Below are 21,719 nucleotides of genomic sequence, written 5' to 3'. Positions count from 1 at the left end.
CTAAAACTAGAAATGCCATCAATGGGAGAAGAACTTGGAAACTAGAAAGCAATATGTAAAAATTTAGGAATGTAGTCCTATAGTAGTAGGAGGTCCCAGAATGGCACAAACCAAGTCAGAATATAGTACTCTGCTTCATGGAGATACTTGGAAACTCTCAGACAAAATTAGCAAAGTGTTAAAAGAGTAAAAAGTACATGTTGGGGCTGAAGAGATGGCTCAGTGGTTAACAACACATGATGTTCTTCCAGAGGGCCTGAGTTTGGGTCCCAGCATCCACATTGTGGCTCATAACTGTCTGTAAATCCAGTTCCAGGGGATATGGTGCCTTCTTTGGACTCTGTGAGTATTAGGCACGTGCATGATGCACAGGCATACTTGTAGGCAAAACAGTTATATTATAAAATAAATCTAAAAAATTAAAAGTATGTTGATGTTTTCTTAAAACTAGAAACTGTAGTTTTATGATAGAATCACAGAAGAATTATTCATTCAGGGTAAATTCTACAAAAAAGTAAGCAGAACAGGTAGTTCCTTAAAGGATATTTATGCTTGAGAAATGAAATTTGGTATGTGGTGACACATGTCTGTAATCTCAGTTCTCAGGAGGCAAAAGCAGTAGGTCCAGGAGTTCAAGCCCAGCTTCCGCTACATAGCAAGTTTTAGGTCAGCCTGGGCTTCATGAGGCCCTGTTTAAAAAACAAACAAGAAAAAAATATAGTTGTGGTGCTGAGAAGGTGACTCAGTGGGGAGAGGCCACCAAGCCTGACAACATGATTTCAGCCAATGCCTGGGACCCACATGGTGGAAAGAAAGAACCAACTCCTATAAATTGTTCTCTGACCTCCACTAAGTGCCATGCCTCCTCTCCCTAAAGTAAAAAACAATGCATATTTATAAAAAATAAGAGAAGTGTGTGTATAGTAGGTGTTGTTGTTTGCTGCAGCTATGGGCGATGAAACACAAACCACAAAACACAACAAAACCCATGTGGAGTTTATCAGGAAAGGGAGCAAAGGGAGGGTTAGGTGTTTGCTGACCAGGAGCAGAAATGCAGGGAACAGGCGGGAGATGCTTTCTTTAAAGGGAAAGCTTGCACATGCGTACAGAGTCCTTATGCAGCCACACAATGCATGATGTAGCCACACAATGCAGGGCCCATTGAGCTGTCTAAGTGTCTGCCTGAATGCCAGTGTATGTACCCTGCCAGTTGTCAGGGGGCGGGGTCAGCATAATGCCAGGATATCAACAGTAGGTATTTGAGATCCTCTGAGTAATAAAAAACAATGCTTTTTAAAACATTTTTCTTTATTTTTATTTTATGTGTATGAATATTTTGCCTACATGTATATATGTCTGTATATGAACTGTGGTGGTTTGAAAGAAAATGGCCCCCACAGGGAGTGGCACTATTAGGAGGTACGGCTTTGTTGGAGTAGGTGTGACCTTGTTGGAGGAAGTGTGTCACTGTGGGGGTGGACTTTGAGGTCTCCTTCTCAAGCTCTAGTCAGTGTGACAGTCAATTGACTTTGTGTTGTCTGTAAGATGTAGGACTTTCAGCTCCAGCATATCTGCCTATAGGCTGCCGTTGTCCCCACCATGATGATAATGGACTGAACCTCTGAAACTGTAAGCAAGCCACCCCAATTAAATGTTTCCTTTATAAGAGTTGCCATGGTCATGGTGTCTCTTCACAGCAATAGAAACCCTGACTTAGATATGGACCATATTCCTTAGGAGGCACTCCATGTTGGATCCTTTGGGACTGGAGTTACAGGTAGGTGTGAGGTTACCTTAAGGATGCTGGGAATGAACCCTGTGTAGCCTATGCTCAGTGGTGGAGTTTCTCTGTCCTGGCAGCTGCTCTCAAATAACCATACTGAGACCTATTATTAATCATAAATGCTCAGCCAATAGCTCAGGCTTGTTACTAGCTAATTTTTTTTTTACCAGTTAATTCTTACATCTTAAATTAGCCCATATTTCTTATCTATGCTCTGCCACGTGGCTTGGTACCTTTTCTCAGTAGGTAAAGTTCACCTCCTTCTCTCCAAGTCTCCTTGTGATTCTGAGGCTCCTCCCCTTCTTTGTTCTCTCTTTGTCTGCAAGTTCCGCCTAACCTCTACCTGTCCAGCTATTGGCCAGTCAGCTTCTTTATTAGCCCAGTCATGATGATATATATATTCACACAGTGTAAAGGAATTTTCCACATGTGCTCTAACTGCACTTTCTCCAGCTCCCAACTCCCTCTTTTTCTTTTGGTTTTTGAGACAGTGTTTCTCTGTGAAGATTTATTCATTTTTATGGATGAGTGTTTTGCCTGCATGTATGTTGTACTCCAAGTGCATTCTTGGTACCTTTGTAGCTTCTTGGGCTTCTTTTCTAACATTGCCTCAGGTTTAAGATTTTAGTGTTATGAGAGCTTTCTTTGTCCCAGCTGGTCCCTTCTCAGCCCAAAAATAAATACACAGAGACATATATATTAATTATGAAACTGTTGGCCAGTGACTAGGGCTTCTTAATTACTAATCCATTTCTATTAATCTAAGTATTTCCACATGGTCTTATCAGAGAAGATTTGGGACCTCTAAGTCTTTTGGTGGCTACATGTCTTCTCCTCTCTACCTACACTTCCTAGAATTCTACTCTTCCTAGTCCTGCCTATATTCTGCCTCTTTGGCCAGACTGTTTTATTCATCAACCAATCAGAGAAACATATGTACAGAAAGATTTTCTCCATCATGTCAACATGTGAATTTTAGGAGGACACAAACCACTCAGAATGTAGAATGATCTAGACATAGAGCCTTAAACATTCTTTCTATAGTTTTAATAGAAGAATTTAGATTATTGCTGGCATGACTACATGTATTTGTAATCCCAGCACTTTGGAGGTAGAGACCTGGAAATCCAGGAGTCCAAGACCAGCCACACACACCTATTCACATACATACTACATACACACTCCCACAAAACCACCTATCCATCCATTCATATACATACCACACATACTCCCATACCCTCTCTCCACAAACCACCTACACATATCCACACTACCCACCCATTTACACACCCCGCCATTTTACCCATATACATATACTACCACCCCACAAAACCACCCACCCACATTTACCCCCATACACATAGACCTACTCACACACTACCAATACCAGAGAAATAGACAGAAAAGGAAAATGGGGACTCAGAAGAAATCGTGGTGCAACTTTTTCAATTTAAGTTTCTTACCTAGTGTGCTTATTCTTAGTAAAGAGATTAGTTTCTGGAGCTGGAGAGATGGCTCAGAGTTTAAGAGCATTGCCTGCTCTTCCAAAGGTCCTGAGTTCAATTCCCAGAAACCACTTGGTTCACAAGCATTTGTAGTGGCATCTGGTGCCCTCTTCTGTCCTATAGCCATACATACACGCAGCAGAACACTGTACACATAGTAAATAAAGACCGTGCAATCAAAAAAAAAAAAAAAAGAGAGAGAGGGAGATCAGTTTCTTTAAACAAAGAACTTGTTGGTGCTAAGGATGTTTAGAGAAAGGTGTTTGGATATTTTGCCAAAATAAGTGATGGTATAGTGGGGTGGGATATGATGATTAAGATAAAAAATGACCTAATTTTATCTCTTTTTCCTGCTTCACTAAGTATCAAAATGAAATTCAACTTAAGTAAAGGGCAAGTCTTCCTGAGGAAGTCTTCAAAAATCTGCCTTTTAGAGCTTTAAACACTTAGGTGTGATGCAGATTATATAACTTACTTGGGGTCAGTGGCAGATACTAAGGTGATCCTAGATTGTGAAGATTCTCTTAAAAACATTACCAGCAAATATTTACTGAATATTGATTATCTCTGTGCATGTACTGTTTAAGAAGTTGGCAATAGGGGGCTGGAGAGAGGCTTAGAGGTTAAGAGAACTGGCTGCTTTTGAGTTCAGTTCAGTCCCAGCAATCACATGGTGCCTCACAACTATCTATCATGAGATTTGGTGCCCTCATCTGGCCTACAGGTGTTCATGTAGTCAGAACACTGTATACATAATAAATATTTTAAAAATTGGCAGTATAGCCATAAGCATAAGAGAAAGCTCTTCAAAACAACATATAGCTTGGTGGGGGAGATAAGCATAAACATTAAAAATATAAAATAATTAATTTTGTGTTGCATTGGTGGTGCACACCTTTAATCCCAGCACTCGGGAGGCAGAAGCAGGCGGATTTCTGTGAGTTAAAGACCAGCCTGGTCTGCAAGAGCTAGTTCCAGGACAGCTTCCAAAGCCACAGAGAAACTCTGTCTCGAAAAACCAAAACAACAACAAAAAATACTTATTTTTATATTATGTATGAGTGTGGGTGGACAGTGTAGAGGCCAGAGATCCCCATGGAGCTGGGTTGTAGGTAGTTGTGAGCCACCATATGGATCCTGGGAACTGAACTGGGCTTTCTGTAAGAGCAATGTGCGCTTTTTAAATAATTTATTTTTATCTTATGTACATAGGTGTTTTGCCTGTATGCATGTCTATGGGTGCTGGGTGCCCTGAGGTAGTTACAGTGTGAGCCACCTCTCCAGCCCAGTGTGTGCTCTTAACCACTGAGCTGTCTTTCTAGCCTCCATGGAAGTGTTTTTGCTTTATTTTTAAAGACTTATTTATTTATTTTTATTTTACACTTTTTCATTATATATTAGAAACAAGCTTGTTTCCCATGTCAGTCCCAGCTCCCTCTCCCTCCCCTCCACACCCACTCCCTCCCCTCCATGCCCACTCCCTCCCCCCTAGCCCCCCACCCAGTCCCCACTCCATTCCCCAGGGAGGGTAAGGCCCTCCATGGGGGATCTCTAGAGTCTGTCATTTCTTTCTGGGGAGGGCCCAGGCCCTCCCCATAAAGACTTATTCATTATGTATAGTGTTCTGCCTGCAGGCCAGAAGAGGGCACCAGATCTCATTACAGATGGTTGTGAGCCACCATCTGGTTGCTGGGGATTGAACTCAGAACCTCTGGAAGAGCAGCAGGAGCTTTTAACTTCTAAGCCATCTCTCCAGGCAATGAAAGTGTTTTTTATACTCCTGCTTTCGAACATGAACCTCCGCTATGTTTGAATGCAAGTGTGTGTGGGATTCTAGAAAAAAAAAAGAAAGTGCCTAATTTCAAGTCGTTTTCTGTGTTTATTCCTTTTTCAGAAAAAAAAAAATCCATTGTGGCGTTAATTGAAGGAAAAGTAATGGGGAGATAAATTTAGGGAAAATTCTGGCCACTCTATTTTCTAGGGAAAATAAGAGGTTCCTGGACTTTGAAAGTTTGGCGGATTTCGACATATTTCTTTTGTGCAGACAGATTCTGACACAGTGTCTTCCCTCTTGGCAGATGGCTCAATCACAAAGGAGTGAGGCAGAGACGCCTGAATGCCTGGCTGGGAATCAAGAACGAGGATGCTGATGAGTGAGTTTCTCTGCCAGAGGGCTTTGTTCTCAGTGGAAGACTCCTCCCACCATGCGTGTGGAGAGTTGCGCAGTGTCACCAGCAGTACAGGGGACTTTGCGCCCATTTTGAACTGAGTTGCCTGAAGAATATGGTGCACAACTGAGTGTGGAAATCCCCCACTTGCGACTTAGTTGCATACACTGCCACTCAGATGTCTTAACTTACTGAATGAGTTCTGTAGTTTCTACACCAGAGTTAAGTAGTAAAAGCTGTTTAAAACTCACCTAATTGCAATTTTACTTTGTTATTTTATAAAGATTAAGAATAACATTTTATTAGTTTTAGATGAAAGAAAACTGATTTCTAGAATAATATTTCAAATATTTAACTTTTAGAAGCTATTTTATTAATGAAGAAGATGAGAATCTGCCGCATTATGATGAGAAAACCTGGTTTGTGGAGGATGTCAACCGAGTCCAAGCAGAGGATTTGCTTTATGGGAAACCAGATGGTGCATTCTTAATTCGTGAAAGTAGCAAGAAAGGATGCTATGCTTGTTCTGTGGTGTAAGTCTTCTCTGGGGAATGAATTAATGAAAGTCATCATAAAATTGAAATGGAATTAGAGTATGGTGATAAGAATTCATGGTTTACTTAGATCATCAGTGTTTAGTTAATGGTTATAGGATGTAATGGATTTTAGTCTGGCCCTGTTGCTTCCTTACTGTGTAACGTGGGTATGCATGTAACTTACTGTCCCTTGTTTAGTCTCACCTGTAAAGCAAAGGTGATAATAATGCTTGACTTTGAAGTAAATGCTACCTACTAATGTTGTTATGATTATGACGAGACTGTAAGACGGGGTATAAAACAAAGATGACTAAGTGAATGCTTCCAAAGAGCACAAGGCTTAGACAGCTATGGATGTTTTCCTTCATACACAGAATATAAGTATAAATATAAATAACATAAAAGTGAAAGGGGGACAGCCAAGGCTACACAGAAAAACCCTGTCTCAAAACAAATACTATTTGGGAGAATGGGGGATGGGGCGGCAATAGAAAGAGGATAGCCAGGGGAATATATGATCAAGATACAGTGACACATAATGTCTCAGAAATTCTACTGGGATCAGCAAGATGACTCAGTAGGTAAAAGCACTTGCCACGAAGCTTGATGACCTGAGTTCAAGACTCATATGGTACAAGGAGAAAACAACTCCTTCACTGATTTCACATGTATGCCATGCATATATAATATGTGTGCCCCACGATAAAGAAATAAAAGTAATTTTAAATGTGACTTTAAAAAGTCACATTGAAACCTGTTATTTTGTGTGCTAACTTTAAAACAAGGAGGACCATGAAAAGAGGACAAATGAAAAGGATTCACATAGTGATGGGATTACAGGTATAAGCTGTCAGACCTAGTTTCCAGGTTTCATTTCATAAAATATCTACGACAAATAGAATCACTGTGAAATAGTTATCATTAGTAAGCCTTTTATGTGTGGAAATATTCATTCTGGTATGGGAGCTAGAGGTTTGTGGAAGAGGTGTTCGAACTGAACCCTAAATCATGAATGCTGTCTATGGAAGAAATGAAGCAGAATGGCAAAGTACATAGTGTTACAGTCATCTAAGAGTAGCCCGCCTACAGCATCCCACTTTGCCTGACTCTGCTTAAATTGTGTGAGTTGAAATGACAGGGGAGCCAGTTCTCACCAGACTTCAAGTCTTTTAAGAACAAGAAAAGGAGGGCTGTAGCATGTCTCCTGCAGCTGATAAACACTTTCAGCAAAGTGGCTGAATGCAAAGTTAACTTAAAGAAATCAGTAGCTCTCCTATATGCAAATGACAAGTCAGCTGAGAAATCAGGGAAACATCTTTCACAATATCCTCAAATAATGTAAAATGTCTTGGGGTAATGCTAACCAAGCAAGTGAAAGAAACATCATTCAAGTCACTTAAGAAATTGAAGGCAAGCTCTCATTGAGAGTTAGCTCTTCTTTGGCCGGGTGTTGGTGGCGCAGGCCTTTAATCCCAGCACTCGGGAGGCAGAGGCAGGCGGATCTCTGTGAGTTCGAGACCAGCCTGGACTACCAAGCGAGTTCCAGAACAGCCTCCAAAGCCACAGAGAAACCCTGTCTTGAAAAACCAAAAAAAAAAAAAAAAAAAAAAAAAGAAATTGAAGATATCAGAAGATCCCATGTTCATGGATCAGTAGGATTCAAATGGTAAAAATGGCTATCCTGCCAAAAGCAATCTACAGATTCAATACGATCCCAATCAAAATTCCAACACAATTCTTCACAGATCTTGAAAGACAATTTTCAGCTTCATCTGGAAACACAAAACACACAGGAGAGTTAAAACAACCCTGAACAATGAGAGAGCTGCTGGAAGTATCACCATCCCCAATTTCACAGTTGTATTACAGAGCAGTAGTGAAAACAGTGTGGTATGGCACAAAAACAGACACATTGATCAGTGGAGTAGAATTGAAGACCTACACATAAACTCACACGCATATGGACATCTAATTTTTGATAAAGCCATAAATATACATTGGAATAAAGAAGGCATCTTAAACAAATGATGCGGATCTAACTGATGTTTGCATGTAGAATTCAGATATATCCATAGTTATAACTCTGTACAAAATTCACCTCCAAATGGATCAAAGACAGCAACATAAAACCAAATACACTGAACCTGAAAAAGAGAAGTTGGAGAATAGCCTTGAACTCATTGGCACAGGAAAAGACTTTCTGAACACTGTTAACACAGGCACTAAGATAGACAACTAATAAATGTGACTTTTAAACAGAAAAGCTGCTGCATGGCAAAGGACACCATCATTTAGACAGCATGACAGCCTCCAGAATGGGGGAAAGAGGACATTGTGATTGGAAATAGGTGCATAGAGGTTGCAGGCTCTCCCTCCCTCCCTCCCTCCCTCTCTCCCTCCCTCCCTCCCTCCCTGTCTCTGTCTCTCTCTCTTTCTCTCTCTCTCTCTCCCCACACACATATTCATTTATCTATATTTTTTGATAGGGTCTCAAGTCTTACTTAACCCTGTTATATATCTGATACCCTTAGCTTCCGATAATCAGGCCTCTACTTCCCAGGTGATGGGTTCTACTATGTCTAGTTTATACAAAAGTGTATTTCTGTGTACTAGTAATGAGTAACCCAAAATGAGGTGACATGCCATTTAAAATTATGAAATTCTGAGGAATTAAACAGATTTGTACAGTGATATCTGAGCAATGTGATTGATTGAATGAAGCTAAAGAATTTAGTCAGTGAAGACATCTGTATGTTATTATCTACAGCAGTGGTTCTCAGCCTTCCTAATGCTGCAGCCCTTTAGAACAGTTCCTTATGGTGTGGTAACCTCCAGCTATAAAATTATTTCATTGCTACTTCATAACTGTAATTTTGCCACTGCTATGAATCATAGTGTAAATATCTGTGTTTTCTAAGGGTCTCAGGTGGCCCCTGTGAAAGGGTATTTCAACCCCCAAAGGGTCAGGACCCACACACAAATTGAGACCCACTTGTCTAGAGGCAGTTTTCCTGTTCTATTACACTTACTCAGCTCCTTGAAACACAATAAACTTCATTTTCTTTCCTCAAAAAATATTTGAAATATCAGTACTTCATAAAATTAGACTACAAAGTTAGTACAATCCTAATAAACTCCCAAGTCCTAGCTGAATATTTGCAGAAATTAACAAGTTTTCTAAAATTCCTATGAAATGCAAGGGACCCAAAATAACTAAACCAATCTCAAGAAAGGAAGCTGTAGCACTACCACCTTGATTTCAGAGCTCATGATTGTGAGCTATAGCAGTCAACACTGAGGAGGGATTAACAAAGGATAGACATATATGTGGAATGACAGGAAGTGAGGGCTGAGAGGTTAGGTCTATATTTATAGTTAGGTATCTGAAGTCAAGCCTTTAAAGAGGCACAGTTATGTCTGATTGACAGGGTACTTGTGCTTGGGATCCTTTGTATAACTGTTGCTCTGGGCTTTTCTGTCTACTGTGACCTGCCTTAGCATTTTTCTGTGGTTTCATTGCAGCGCGGATGGAGAAGTGAAGCACTGTGTGATCTACAGCACTGCTCGAGGATACGGCTTTGCAGAACCCTACAACCTGTACAGCTCGCTGAAGGAGCTGGTGCTCCATTACCAACAGACATCCCTGGTTCAGCACAATGACTCCCTCAACGTCAGGCTCGCCTACCCTGTCCATGCACAGATGCCCTCGCTCTGCAGATAAGCAGGGTGGGAAGAGACATGGCTCTCCAGCATTTTTCTATGGTTTTAATTAGACTACGATGAGGGCATTCTTTCTACGTAGACTGCTTGTTTTGCACAAGTGATTCTGTGAATGTGAAATGGAGAGGCCGAGCAATAGCTGGCCAGAATTTGGGGATAACTGAGGGGCCCAGGGTTTCTGGACTCAGCTGCGCTGCTGCACTCATGTATTGAGCTGGAAGCAGATACTGGTTTCATGGGGGTTTTGTTGTCAGGCACCTTGAACACTTGTGGGTGGGGGTGGGGTTTTATTTGGAAGCCTCTGAAGAGTTCATGTCCTCTTGTCTTCAGCTCTGAGAATGCAGCAGGTCATGGTTTTGTTGGGAGTTGTTTTGCTTTGACAGTCTCTTCCCATAAGAAGCAGCTAACTTTGGTTCTGTGGTAAGATGGGGTTTGGTTTGGGGGGGGGGGGAAGGCAACCAAAGGAAATAGGGAGGTGTGGGATTTCATTTACAGAATCTAAACCAAGGAGGCAAAAGAGCCCTTCAGTCGATGTTAAATTTTACCAACATAATTTAGGCGTCAGAATCTTAGCATCTCCTCCCTCTAACGCACTATGTTCATGAACCAACAAAGCAACATTGCCAGACCAGGGTCTAAGGGGAAACAGTGACACTAGTAGCTGAATGTACACTTCTGTACCAAAACTTGAAAGTGAGAAAACTAGAAGTGTGAGTTTTAACAAACACTAAAACTGGTCAGTGTGTCTGCTTTTGCCCTGGCCTTGTTTCTGAGATGTTAGAATTGTCTTGTGGGGATAGTGAGCTTTGAGTCATATTGAAGTCAGTGCTTGTGTGGTGCTTCTTTAGCCTAAGGAAGGATGTTTGAAACCTTTGTAACTAGTTTTATGAGTAAAGAAAAGGTGCAATCCAGTGCTTTTAGATGGCTTGATATATACCAAATAATGATAGAGAACAACATGGTTGTGTGTTTCCCCAAGTTTAAAAGCCTTGCCAAAACTATACAAGGATTAATTTGCCTTCATCTCCCCTTCCTTTTCTGGGTAGGGTTTAGGGAGCCATAGGTAGCTAAAGGACTCAGTGTATGGTCAGAGACCTCAGTAAATCACAGACACGTGGGCCCTGTGTCCAGGGTGAAGGGCCCATCACATTACACATTATTAATGTGGTTGAAGCTTTTGCCAAGAGACGGGATATAGCATGGAGTTCAGACTATCTGAGGAAAAAATCTACAAGCTTTCCTGTTTGCCTTTTTTTGTGAGCCTGCCATTCAATTAGTGTCACAGCCTCTCCTCATGCTTCAGTGGCTGTGATTTTAGGCCAGGAATCTTCTGCTCCATGTGGCTTAGGCCTTCCAGCTGAGTGAAATTTGTTAGGTAGAGGGCAGGCATCTATTCTTGGCTTCACATTTATTTAACAGAGTCCAGCTGCTTCAGAGCCAACCCTGGAGCCATAACAGACTCAGTGTGACTCAGCTACTTGGGCCATACTGCCATGCAGTCAGGCATTCTAGTTGAATAAGTTAAGCAGCCGGTACCTGGGTCATAAGGCATCAGGGAAGATCAAACTTGGGGGCCAAAATAAAGATGAACACGATTTTCCCTGAGCATTTATCTTGATGGCAGTGTCTAGAAAGAACCACAGTATAGAGAGATGATCAACAGTTTTAGAAAATTGTTGTCACAGTAAGGATAGGAAGAAAAGGGCATGTCATTGTTGTTGACTTTTCTTTATTCATGCCCAGTATGGAACGAGAGGAAATTGACCTCCCCCAGCCACTGTTCAAGGCCCTGCCTTTCTCAAAATTGCCAGCTTGAAATATTGCTCAGTTCACCTGGTAATGCCAGGCTGCTTGCTGATTAGAATACCCATGTGACTTTGTATCTGATTGAACTTGCTGAAGCAGGTCCATGGTCAGGGTAAGGTGCAAGGAATCCCTGTCTGGCACTAAAATTCTAGTATGTCCTGGATGGAATATAATATACATCTGCAGTATTGAATGATGTCATTATTTGTAGGGCAGATATGGGGGAATGTTCAGGAGACAGAGAGCAGAATCTTAGCATCTACACTTGGGCTGAACTGTGGAGAAAGGCTGTTTTTCAGTTCTATATTCTTTACCTCTAAGTGATCCACTTTGTGGGATCTAAGTACAGGGATCATTTAATAAATTGGAAGGTATCTTTTTCTGACAAGCTGCCACATGATTTACTTGGTCCTGAGCTGTGGAAAGGGCATAAGGACCAGTCTGCTACCAGTGCCCTGTGTCTGGGGGAGTCAGCGTGCTACTACGGCTCCATGGCTCAGAAGCAGGTCTTGGTCTTCTTTCCAAGTCTAGCTTAATGTTCTGTCCCATGACCTGGCCCTGAGACTATACCTCTTTTGGCATCTTAACTGCAGTCTCACTGACTGAAGCAAAGGGTAAAGAGACAGATTAACTAACCAGAGGGCAGATGAGCCAGGCCCCAACATGAAAGCAGCTTTTGGTTGGCTCGATATACTTGTCTTTTAATAACAAAGCAATGCTGTTTACACCTGGCATTGTTCAACCATAGGTCGGTTGCCTATGTTCTTGTCACTGCTCCTGCCATAGATGAAGATAGCCTACAGTTCCACTCCTGCATTTAAGTCCTAGGGTCTCCACATCTACTTCAGACTCCTCGAGCCAGTGTGTGGTGTCTTCCATGTGTCTCACCTTGCTGCAAGGCACCAGCTCCATGCATTCTCCTGATCTAGAAAAAAAAAGTGTCTGAGCAATTTCTGGTTTCTAGGATGATCTCTGTTGCCAGTTAGGACCCCAGAGTAGAGCTCTGTGAAGTTTCCATGGCATCAAACACCAGAGGGTCTGTGCTTGGCCCTTTGCTGCCAACTGCTCAGTTTTGACTAAGCTATCGTCATTTGTGATCGACAACCTTGTTTCTTTACAAATCCTTGCATGTAACTTTGGTATCCTGATGTTTCTTGTGAAAAATCTATTCTGTTGTCTTTGATGTAATAAAAGAATTCACGTAGTTTATGTAAAAATACCTGACTCAGAAGGAAGCCAATTGTGTCTTGTGTTGGGACCATTTTTGCAATTGTTCTTGTCACCAAATGTGTTTGGATGTTGCTGTGCAGTTGTGGGGAAGGGGTGGGGGGGGGAATGTAAGGCAAGAACATTGTTGGGCTTTTTTTTTTAACCTTCTCCAAGACTTGGATGGTCTGGCTGACTTGCTCCAGATGCAATAAAAATATTGCTATGAAGCCCCTTTCTGTATTCTTGGAATGGAAGGCAATGGTCGGCTTGGGGCAGGGTAGGGAGGACGGTAGTTTTAAGGGGCTAAATGGGGACCACTAGAGGTTCTCCCTCCTGTGAGAGGAAATCAATACTTAACAAATCAAACTCAAATACTAATTGAAAAAATTGAGAGCCATTTCCTCCCCTTAGCATCCATTCTTAGTTAAGTGCATTTTATTGGTTATCATGCCCAGAAATAAGCATTTTCTCATTCTACTGTAGCATCAGGAGAAATGGACTTACTAGTCTTACCGTCTTGTCCCTCTCTAAGGTACTTTATCCACAGGGTCAGGGAATGCCTGTTTTGTGCATTTCTTCCCTGCTGTGTCAGAAGTACAAGTCATGAACAATAGGTAGCCCTCTTCCAACCAATTCTATCCTTCATATGTATTTTGGATTTTATTTCCTCTCACCTCTGGAATCTTTTCATTTTTTTTTCCCCCAGCTGGATCAATACTACATTTTACACTTAAATGGCTGGGTGTATAGTCCTGGAGAGATGGTTGACCTTGCAGAGGGCCCAAGTTCAGTCCCCAGCACCCACATGGCAGCTTACATAACCCTGAAATTCCAGTCCCAGAGCATCTGACACCCTCTCTGGCCTCCGTGGCACTGTATGCCTAGTGGTGCAGATATAAGTAAGCAACACCCATACACAAAAACTTTTTTACAAAACAAAAATAATTTGGCTGTCCTCTCACTATTAAATTCTATTCATACCTTTCCCTTAGTATCTTTCTTCACAGCAAGAATCTCCTTCACTCGAGATTTCCTCATATGTTATTATTCAAAGCTGTGCCCTTTGAAGTGCTAAGTACCCACTGCTTGTTTTCTGCATGAGAACTCATCCACTTCACAATGGGACATTCGCCTAGTTCTCTGACATGTTTCAGCTAGAGAGCTTTTCTAGTCTTCCTTACCTTAGGGCTCTTTGCCTAAATTTTGCCTCTATTACTGAATTCACCTACTATGTCTAGGTCAATACATTTCTCTTGCCTAGAATTCCATTGTAAGGTATCTCCTATTCAGTACATTGAACGTAGTAGCATGGGATGCAGGGTGTGGTCTGAATGAGAACAGCGTCACAGGCTCATGTCTGAATACTTGGTCCCCAGGTGATGGAACTGTTTGGGAAGGATGAGGTGTGTGACCTTGTTGGAGGTGTCTCAATGGGGTGGGGGTAAGCTTTGAGGTTTCAAGGTTCCTGCCATTCCTGGTATTCCTGCTCTTTGCCTTTTGCTTGAGGTTCAAGATGTGAACTCTCAGCTCTCCCTGCTGCCATGGTGGGGTTTGTTGTTGTTAGGGTCTATTTATCTCTGGCTGTCCTGGAGTCACTGTGTAGACCAAGCAGGCCTCAAACTTGAGAGATCCTCCTGCTTCTGCCACTCCAAGTGCTGCTGTGACTAATATCTCTATCTATTTATTTATTGGTACTGGCTGTGTCAACTCAGTGTTGTGAATCTTTTGGGTTTACTTTCTTATTTCACTCTATGTTCCCTGGGCAATCCTTATCTTATGTAAGTTTAATTATCATCTATCTTCTGGATAGTTCTCATTGTTGACAGGTTTGTGCACTCTTCTCTGGCTCATGCGAGCCATCACAACCTGTCTATACTACAGCCAGAGAATAGACAGGCTAAGACAAACCTGATACTACTTGTCCGAGACTCTTCGCACACAGCCAGCAGTGTTGTCACTTGGGCTGATGCCCTTGTATGTACATCACAAGATGCTTGGTGGCCGTGCTTTCCTCCCACTCCCTTCCGACCTCCCAGGACTATTTCCAGGGAACTTCCTCCATGCACCCCCTCCACCTATGCCATGGTGCTTCTGACCAGGTCCTGACATGAGCTGTCCTGTGGTCTTCCAGAAAATAGCCTGTGACCTGATTTCTGTACCCAGTGCACCAGCCCAGCCTTTGCAGCTAATAGGGAAGGTATCCCAGATGGACCAGGTGTCTCTTGGAGCCACCAAGTCTTCTAGCCTTAACGAACCAAGCCTGGTTCCCTGTCCTGTGATGCTAACTCTAATCTGATGTACTTCTATTCCAAAACAGAAGTAAACCGTGTGTAGCCTTAGCTAGCGCATAGCTTTTATGTAGAAAGGCTTCAGTTCATGTTGTATAGAAACCTGTTATTATCAATCTAATTTTTGGAGGTTACCATTTTCTCCATAGAAGACAAAGCTGCAAGCTGTAGTGGACTGAAGTACTTGGTCTCCAGGTCTCCCAGAGGTAGATATTAGATCATGGGGGAGGTAGCATTACCATCAGTTCAGGAGGTTTGCCAACTCTGGCAGAGAATCTTCCAGCCTTTACATACCAAGCGTGCTTTCCCTTACCTACCCTTGGGTACCATGCATGTTTTCCCTGTTTCTCCCTTCTACCCCTACACTACTCACAAGTACAGTTCTACTCATTAAGGACTGCTCACTACAATATCAGAGATGGTCATCCGTCTTGTCAGCATTGTATCTGGTCACTCTACCTCCTATTCTGAAGCTTTTTCCCGCTCTTGGATCTTGTGTGCATTGTTATTGACTGGACTCTCATGCCAGACAATTCTACCACCGAATTTTATATCCCAATTCCCTTCCTTTGTTGTGCCCAGGGGTGTCACTGTTGATAAAATGTAGCTCTCATTTCTGTATATTTTATTACCTTCTGGGTACCCCATATATACCTCAAAGAAAATATATTCAAAGTTAAACTCATCACTTCCTTGTGTCAGAGGCCTAGTGTCAAGAGGCCTGAGTTCTAATCCCAGCCCAAACTGTCCTGCCTAGGGCAGGAAAGCCCATTTCCTTATGGAGTAGGCAGGAATGTTAGTGGCCACAAGTCCTCATTCAGTGCTCTGTTACCTACAGAATCTGGGGGCTAGCCTTTGCTTTGCTCCTCGTGTACACTGATGGCTATGCAGAAGGATGGAAACCAGAGTCTGTCTTTAAACTGTTGTACTTTGAGTTCTTTTTGGTCCCTTGAACACAGCAAGTATATTGTGGCCACTCCCCACTCTCAGAAAAACTTACTATCCAGCACCCACTTATGCCTGAGCTCAGATATTTCATGATCTGAGAAATGCAGCTGGATTGAGTTCTCTTCCAGAGAGTGGGAACATAGTCATTATCACCCCCGTAGCAACAGGCCCCAGACCTAGAGTCATTATACACCTGACCAATAGAAAGAAGTAAACAAAGGCCAAGATGGTTTCCAGGAGGGTGTATTACACAGGTGAGTGCAAGGAAAGCAAACCCAACTGCTATGTTTGCTTTAAAAGCTCATCTGATGCTAGTGCCAAATCCTGATGCTTTTGCTGGCCCCCAGGTTCTTGACTTCTCCAGAGCAGGCTTGGCCCAGTTTCTGGGCTGAGGGGGTAGGCTCTGCATGGAATGTCCTGCCTTCTGTCACCTGAGGCATCAGGCACTTCCATGATGCTCAGGGCTGGCTCCTCTTTCTTCATTTGTTCACATTCAGACTCCCACAGCCAGTTGTGGCTGGGGACCTCATCAAGTGGATGGGTTAGCCCAGGGATACTACGTGACTGTGGCTTCTCCTGCTCAGGAGACAGGCTCTTAGGAAAAGTTTCAATTGTGGTTTCCAAATCTTGGGAGTTAACTGGCTCACCCGTCCTTGTTATCTTCTTGTTTGGGGATGCCCTGTCTGGACCTTCCATAAGGAATTTCCAGGACCATGTTCCAGGCTTTCCAGGGGTAGGAGTGGCAGCAGAGCAACTGGAAGGGGGGGTTGGTTCTGAGGAGCGGGGACACAGTGCACCTGGTACCTGTGGGGAGCGATGCTGAGCCTCCCAGCAGCCTTCAGAGGGCATTGTGGGTCCAGATGTACTCAGGCTGGGGGCTTGTAAGGAATCGGCAGCTTCCTCAAAGGTTTGTGGTCTCCAGACCCTCCTCTGGGAAAGCCCAGGAACTTCTATTTGGGAGGAACCTAGTATGACCCCTGTCAATAGGCCTGAGAGTACAGTTCCCTGGTTCTTTAGAGCCCTGTTCAAGAAAGTGTCCTCGTCCCTTCCCTTTCCTGAACCTGTAGGGGGTAGATTCTGGCCTGCTTCTGGTTGGGGGGCCAATCTTGGCTCTTGTGTGGCCTGGCTCTTCTCAGGTTCCTCATCAGGGTCGTCTTCGGAGGAGTCTACTTCCCGGATAGCTTCTTGTTTTTGTAGTGACTCTCGGCGTTCGGCTCGATCCTGTCGGAGGGTCCCAAGGGCCCGTGAAGGAGCAGACTGCAGCACCCCTTTTCCTGGAAGTGGCCCTTTCCCAGATAGCACACTTCTGGCTCCAACGACCTCCAGAGGGCTTGCTTCCCTGGGTGGCAGTTCCTTCTTTAGCTCACAGCGGGGCAGGTCAAGACTATGCTTGCGGGAAGGGGCCAACTTCTTCTCTGAAGCTGCCAGTGCAGCAGCCAGCTTTTCAGCAGACTGCACCCTCTTAAGCAGTGGAGAACGGGGTGGTTCTGCACTCTTGGGCCGTGAGAGCTGCCTACCTAGTGGAGGAGACAAGTGAAGTTTGGTAGGAAAGGCCTGGGCTCCGTGTCCGGACAGAGGCGATGGGGAACGCTGAGGCGAAGCTGCTGCTGCTGCTGGTGGAGAAGGGGTATGGGCCAATGGTGACAGGGGGATGCTGCCTGCTGACTTGCGCCGTGGAGAGCGGTATTGGCGCTGGAGCTTGGGCGCCAGACCATGTAGAGAGCTGGGCCGTGTATGTCCGGAGCCAGCAGGGGAACTGGGCACACTGGAGCTGGGAGAGCTGCTCTGCGATGAATTCCCTCCCACTTTGGTTAGATGCATGGATGGAAGGAAAGAAACAGAAAATAGCACATCAGTGTTCATTGTTAGAAGTGACTGAGTGGCAAGGCAGAACTTAACACTGGAATGCCCTAGGGCTGTCCACTTTACACTACTGGTGGATGAGAGTTCTCGTAATCCACCCCTATCCCCTACCCATTCCTCCCAAGACTTCTGGCTCTTTAAGAGTGGGCTCAAAGAGATTTAGAGTGGGGACTATGGGAAGCAGAGGGCTCAGGTTCATTCCTATTTCCCAATGGGTGGTTTCTGATCTGCAGGGAGCTCCCTGTACCTGAGTGCACAGCATCAGGAGCTACCCGGTAGCCCTGAGGAGGAGATCGCGGAGAGAGGCTGTGGCTGTGTGTAGGAGAGCCTGGACCACTCTCTCCTGATGACAAGGAGCGGTTAAGGGAAGAAAGGCTGCGGCTGGTGTGTAGCAAGGAGGCCTGCTTGGTGATCTTCCGGAACAGGGAGCTTCTTTTTCTGCTGCAGAGGTAAGGGCAAGACTGAGTTGCACAGGACAGATAACACTCTAGGCCGGGAGCCCAGACCCACAGCAAACGTGAGCACCCAGGTTCTCATGGCAAACCTCTGGATCAAGTCTGTCTCACCTTTCTTGTCCATCCTTGCCCCGGTTCCGTTTGCTCCTTCGGGCCATCTTGGCTTTGTAGCTGCCTTTCCGAGCTGGCCCCACTTTGATAGATGTATTCTCTAAGGGAGTTGTTGATATCGATACCTTGTTTCCACTCTGGGAAGCCAAGCAGAGAAAAGCATGACACTTTGGCTATGGGTGGTAGCTATTTTCTTGTCTTGCTCTTCCCCTGTGCTGCACACCACAGTTCCGGCTTTTGCTCTCACATACTGACTTGTACATCTAAACTAGTGCTCTTGTTCCAAGGGGCGCCCCAGAGTGATTAGGAACGGGAAGACAGCAGCATCTCTCCTGTCCTGCTCATCCGTCTCCCTCACACTTTAGAAGAAGAGGCATTGGCCTTGGCTAACAGAGGCTAATTACCATAGGGAGAAACTCTCCGGTATGCCCCTATATCTGCCCTGTGTGTACCGGCACTCACTCCCGCCCCCGTGACGGCTAGCCCCGGCCATTCACACCCTCACACGACAGCGTCTCCAGCACTGACCTTCAGCACCAGCTCCACCACTTCTGTGTGGACCAGCCCATGCACAGGCTCACCATTGACATGGGTGATGAGGTCCCCCTGACGAAGCCCTGCCTCACTGGCTGGACCACCGTCCTCCACATGCTGCCCCAGGAAGAGAAGAGTCTTTAGTCTGGACCAAGGCTCTGCTGCTGTGATCCCTTGACCACCACCCTTTGGTTTCTGTGACAATGTGGGCAGTGACCAAAGACAGGGCAGATAGGCTCTGGTCAAGGGAGGGCAGGAGTAACAAGGGACAGCAGCTTTGCCTGGCCAGACATACCCACACCATGTGGTGTACAGTGTAGACATCTGAGTCACCCATGTAGACACGAATGGCCCTCAGGGTGAAACCATACTTCTTGCCAGCTCGGTGGATGATGATGGGAGGCCTCAAGCTGCCAAGGGCTGGCAAGAAGTCCCTGCTTGGAGAAGAGTCCCTGGAGGATGGATTAGATGGCTGGGAATGCGGGGACATGGGACTGGCCAATGGTGAGCAGGTGTGGTGTTCTAGAGGAGAAACCAAGACTTAGCGACATTTGAAAACAACGATTTATTTCTATTTTATGTGAATATATCTGTGTGAGGGTGTTGAAAATTTAACCTGGGTCCACTGAACCATCTCTCTCCAGTCTCATATATCCATATTTTAAAAATGAAGAACTTAGGGCTTAAAAGTGCCAGACAAGGTATTCAATTCAAGGTCAAGAGCCTTTAGCATTGATGATTTAAACATTAACTCTTTGCCCCTAACCCTACAATCTTATGCCACTCCAACCCTGCCCTTTGGTGCACATGCATGCACATCACAGAACCACCACAAATCTTCAGAGACTCTGCTGCATGGTAAGGAGGCAGTCTCTCAGACACCTGCTTGCACAGAGACTCCTGTAGCCTCCAATGCCCTTCCTATGAGTTTTATTTTAGTTCCCTGGTGGCCTTACCTGAAGGAATGAGGAGGGAAAGGGCTGTAGCTGAAGCAGACTTGATTACTTTGTTGACAGGGCGAGTGGTGCGCTTCTCTATAGAGTCTCCAGAGAGCAGCCGGTGACGAGCCCTACGCACAGCTAGGTCGCTGATGGCTTTGGCTGCAGCTTCCTCAGCCAGCTGTGGGGTCCCACGGCCTCTTGTCTCCATGGCTGTGGGCCCAAGTGAATAATGAGACCTGCAGTGTAGCTAAGCCTCCCTCCCTATAGTGGAAGGCCTATGCCTTTCACCATCCTCTGGGCCACACCTGGGCAAGACCCACTGCTTGGGCCAGGCGGCTCTTCATCCAGTACCAGCTGCCTCTCCAGTGGTCGCTCAGTGACAGGCCCAGTTGACCCCTCTCCAGAAGGGGGTGTGAGGACCCAAATACCCTCCTGCTGTGGCCTCCGAGGGGTGCTACTGGTCTCATGGCAACGAGGCACATCTGGGAGTCCTGAACAACGGTGTCGCACTGTCATTGGAGGACTTGAATCACTCTCTGTGTGGGATGACTCAGACACAGACAACCGCTTCCGTAATCTGCGAAACAGAGGGCCCAGGTACTACAGGGTGAGGTGGCCCGGGGCCTTTCCCTCTCCTGTCTCTGCTGAGACTACCTTAAGGTATAATTTATAGTCACAGACATCTTCATACATTTTGCCAGACGTCCCTAGCGAATGTCATTTACCTACCAACACCCACCCCTCCAACATTTGATGTGACAACCAAGGGATAACTTGATCTACCCACCCTGGTGAGCCCTGGGTGCTTACATCTCGGGGGAACCAATCACCCAGCTGCGGTCTTTGCCCTTCAGCCCTGCCAAGCTATCTGAGCGGTCTTCCTTCTCCTCACTCAGGCTGCGCTTGGTTGGGGGTGGTGTCTGGCGTTCCTCAAGCAGGGAAAGCCGCTCCATGCTACTGTAAACCTGTGGGCACAGGAGACATATGGTACGGCTCTGACAGCTATACTTTCCAAGGAACAAAGGGTCCCCAGCCTTGATGCCCTCTTCCATCCAAGCTGCTGACCCGAGTCTGGCAGGGCCTGGGTGACCCTAGAAGCTCCTGCTGTATGTAACCCTATCCCTCTGATCTCTTTTTCTGGAAGTGATCCTATCAGAATTCCTTGAGCCTGCCATAGGTATGTCCTCCCAATCCCCTAGCATCCTGGGCTTCCTTAGTCACACCTTGCTGAACCTTGGAGAGCAGGAAGAAAACTGGCGGATCTCAAGGCAGCCATCCTCACTCACTTCCTCTTCATCCTCAGAGTCTACATGGTGGTATCGTTCTGAACGGGCTAGACCAAATACAGTTTAATTAACGTCAGCACCCTTGTTGGTGGCATCCTGGTGGTACCAGCAGGGCCCTGAGCAGCTGCTCAGCTGCTCCTGACCAAGGGATGCATGGATATTTCCTGGCAAGGTGAGGATCATGCTTCACTTCACCCCACCAGCAGTCTTACTGTCAAAGTAGCTGGTATCATCCTCTGATTCCAGCTGAGGTATAAATTCAGCCTTTTGGCGAAGAAGTCCTGTCCAGTCCAGACCCATGAAGAATGGGTGCTGCTTTACTTCATAGGCACTACCTGCAGACAGAGAGATGGGGGACAAGATTAGCTGCATGGAGTATAGGTCACTGAGTCATGTGAGAAGTTAGAGTATAAGAAAGTAGGCCTACGAAGTCTCAGTTCAAGGAGTCTTCCTTCTTTGCCTACAGGAATAGGGCAGAGTTTCAGGATCAAGAGGAACTTTACACTGCACCTTAGGGTACACAGGCTCAGCCTTCCTTACCCCTTTCCAAGTGGCGAGAAAAGCCC

At 45.0% G+C, this 21,719-nt stretch overlaps 2 protein-coding genes across 9 annotated transcripts in view; one reads left to right on the top strand and one right to left on the bottom strand.

The window, feature by feature from the left end:
- LOC101831400 (phosphatidylinositol 3-kinase regulatory subunit gamma) overlaps positions 1-12,954 on the top strand; it is a 125,998-nt gene extending 113,044 nt beyond the window's left edge. For all 3 annotated transcript variants that reach the window (XM_040756924.1, XM_040756920.1, XM_040756921.1), the window contains 3 exons: positions 5,367-5,441; positions 5,819-5,989; positions 9,515-12,954. In XM_040756924.1, coding sequence (XP_040612858.1) covers positions 5,367-5,441; positions 5,819-5,989; positions 9,515-9,713 — 445 coding nt within the window. In that variant the 3' untranslated portion in view covers positions 9,714-12,954. The remainder of the gene's footprint in view (positions 1-5,366; positions 5,442-5,818; positions 5,990-9,514) is intronic.
- Positions 12,955-16,190: 3,236 nt separating this feature from the next.
- Mast2 (microtubule associated serine/threonine kinase 2) overlaps positions 16,191-21,719 on the bottom strand; it is a 146,741-nt gene continuing 141,212 nt past the window's right edge. For 4 of the 6 annotated variants that reach the window (XM_040756914.1, XM_040756916.1, XM_040756919.1 and 1 more), the window contains 10 exons: positions 21,366-21,488; positions 21,091-21,200; positions 20,678-20,832; positions 20,173-20,444; positions 19,883-20,077; positions 19,222-19,448; positions 18,921-19,043; positions 18,393-18,529; positions 18,074-18,267; positions 16,191-17,768 (listed from right to left, as the gene is read on the bottom strand). In XM_040756914.1, coding sequence (XP_040612848.1) covers positions 16,246-17,768; positions 18,074-18,267; positions 18,393-18,529; positions 18,921-19,043; positions 19,222-19,448; positions 19,883-20,077; positions 20,173-20,444; positions 20,678-20,832; positions 21,091-21,200; positions 21,366-21,488 — 3,059 coding nt within the window. In that variant the 3' untranslated portion in view covers positions 16,191-16,245. The remainder of the gene's footprint in view (positions 17,769-18,073; positions 18,268-18,392; positions 18,530-18,920; positions 19,044-19,221; positions 19,449-19,882; positions 20,078-20,172; positions 20,445-20,677; positions 20,833-21,090; positions 21,201-21,365; positions 21,489-21,719) is intronic. The other 2 variants (XM_040756915.1, XM_040756917.1) reach the window with 1 other exon arrangement.

Source organism: Mesocricetus auratus, unplaced genomic scaffold, assembly GCF_017639785.1.
Source record: "Mesocricetus auratus isolate SY011 unplaced genomic scaffold, BCM_Maur_2.0 Super-Scaffold_100014, whole genome shotgun sequence".
In the NCBI taxonomy this organism is placed as follows: domain Eukaryota; kingdom Metazoa; phylum Chordata; class Mammalia; order Rodentia; family Cricetidae; genus Mesocricetus; species Mesocricetus auratus.
This window is presented reverse-complemented; position numbering and strand designations above follow the sequence as displayed.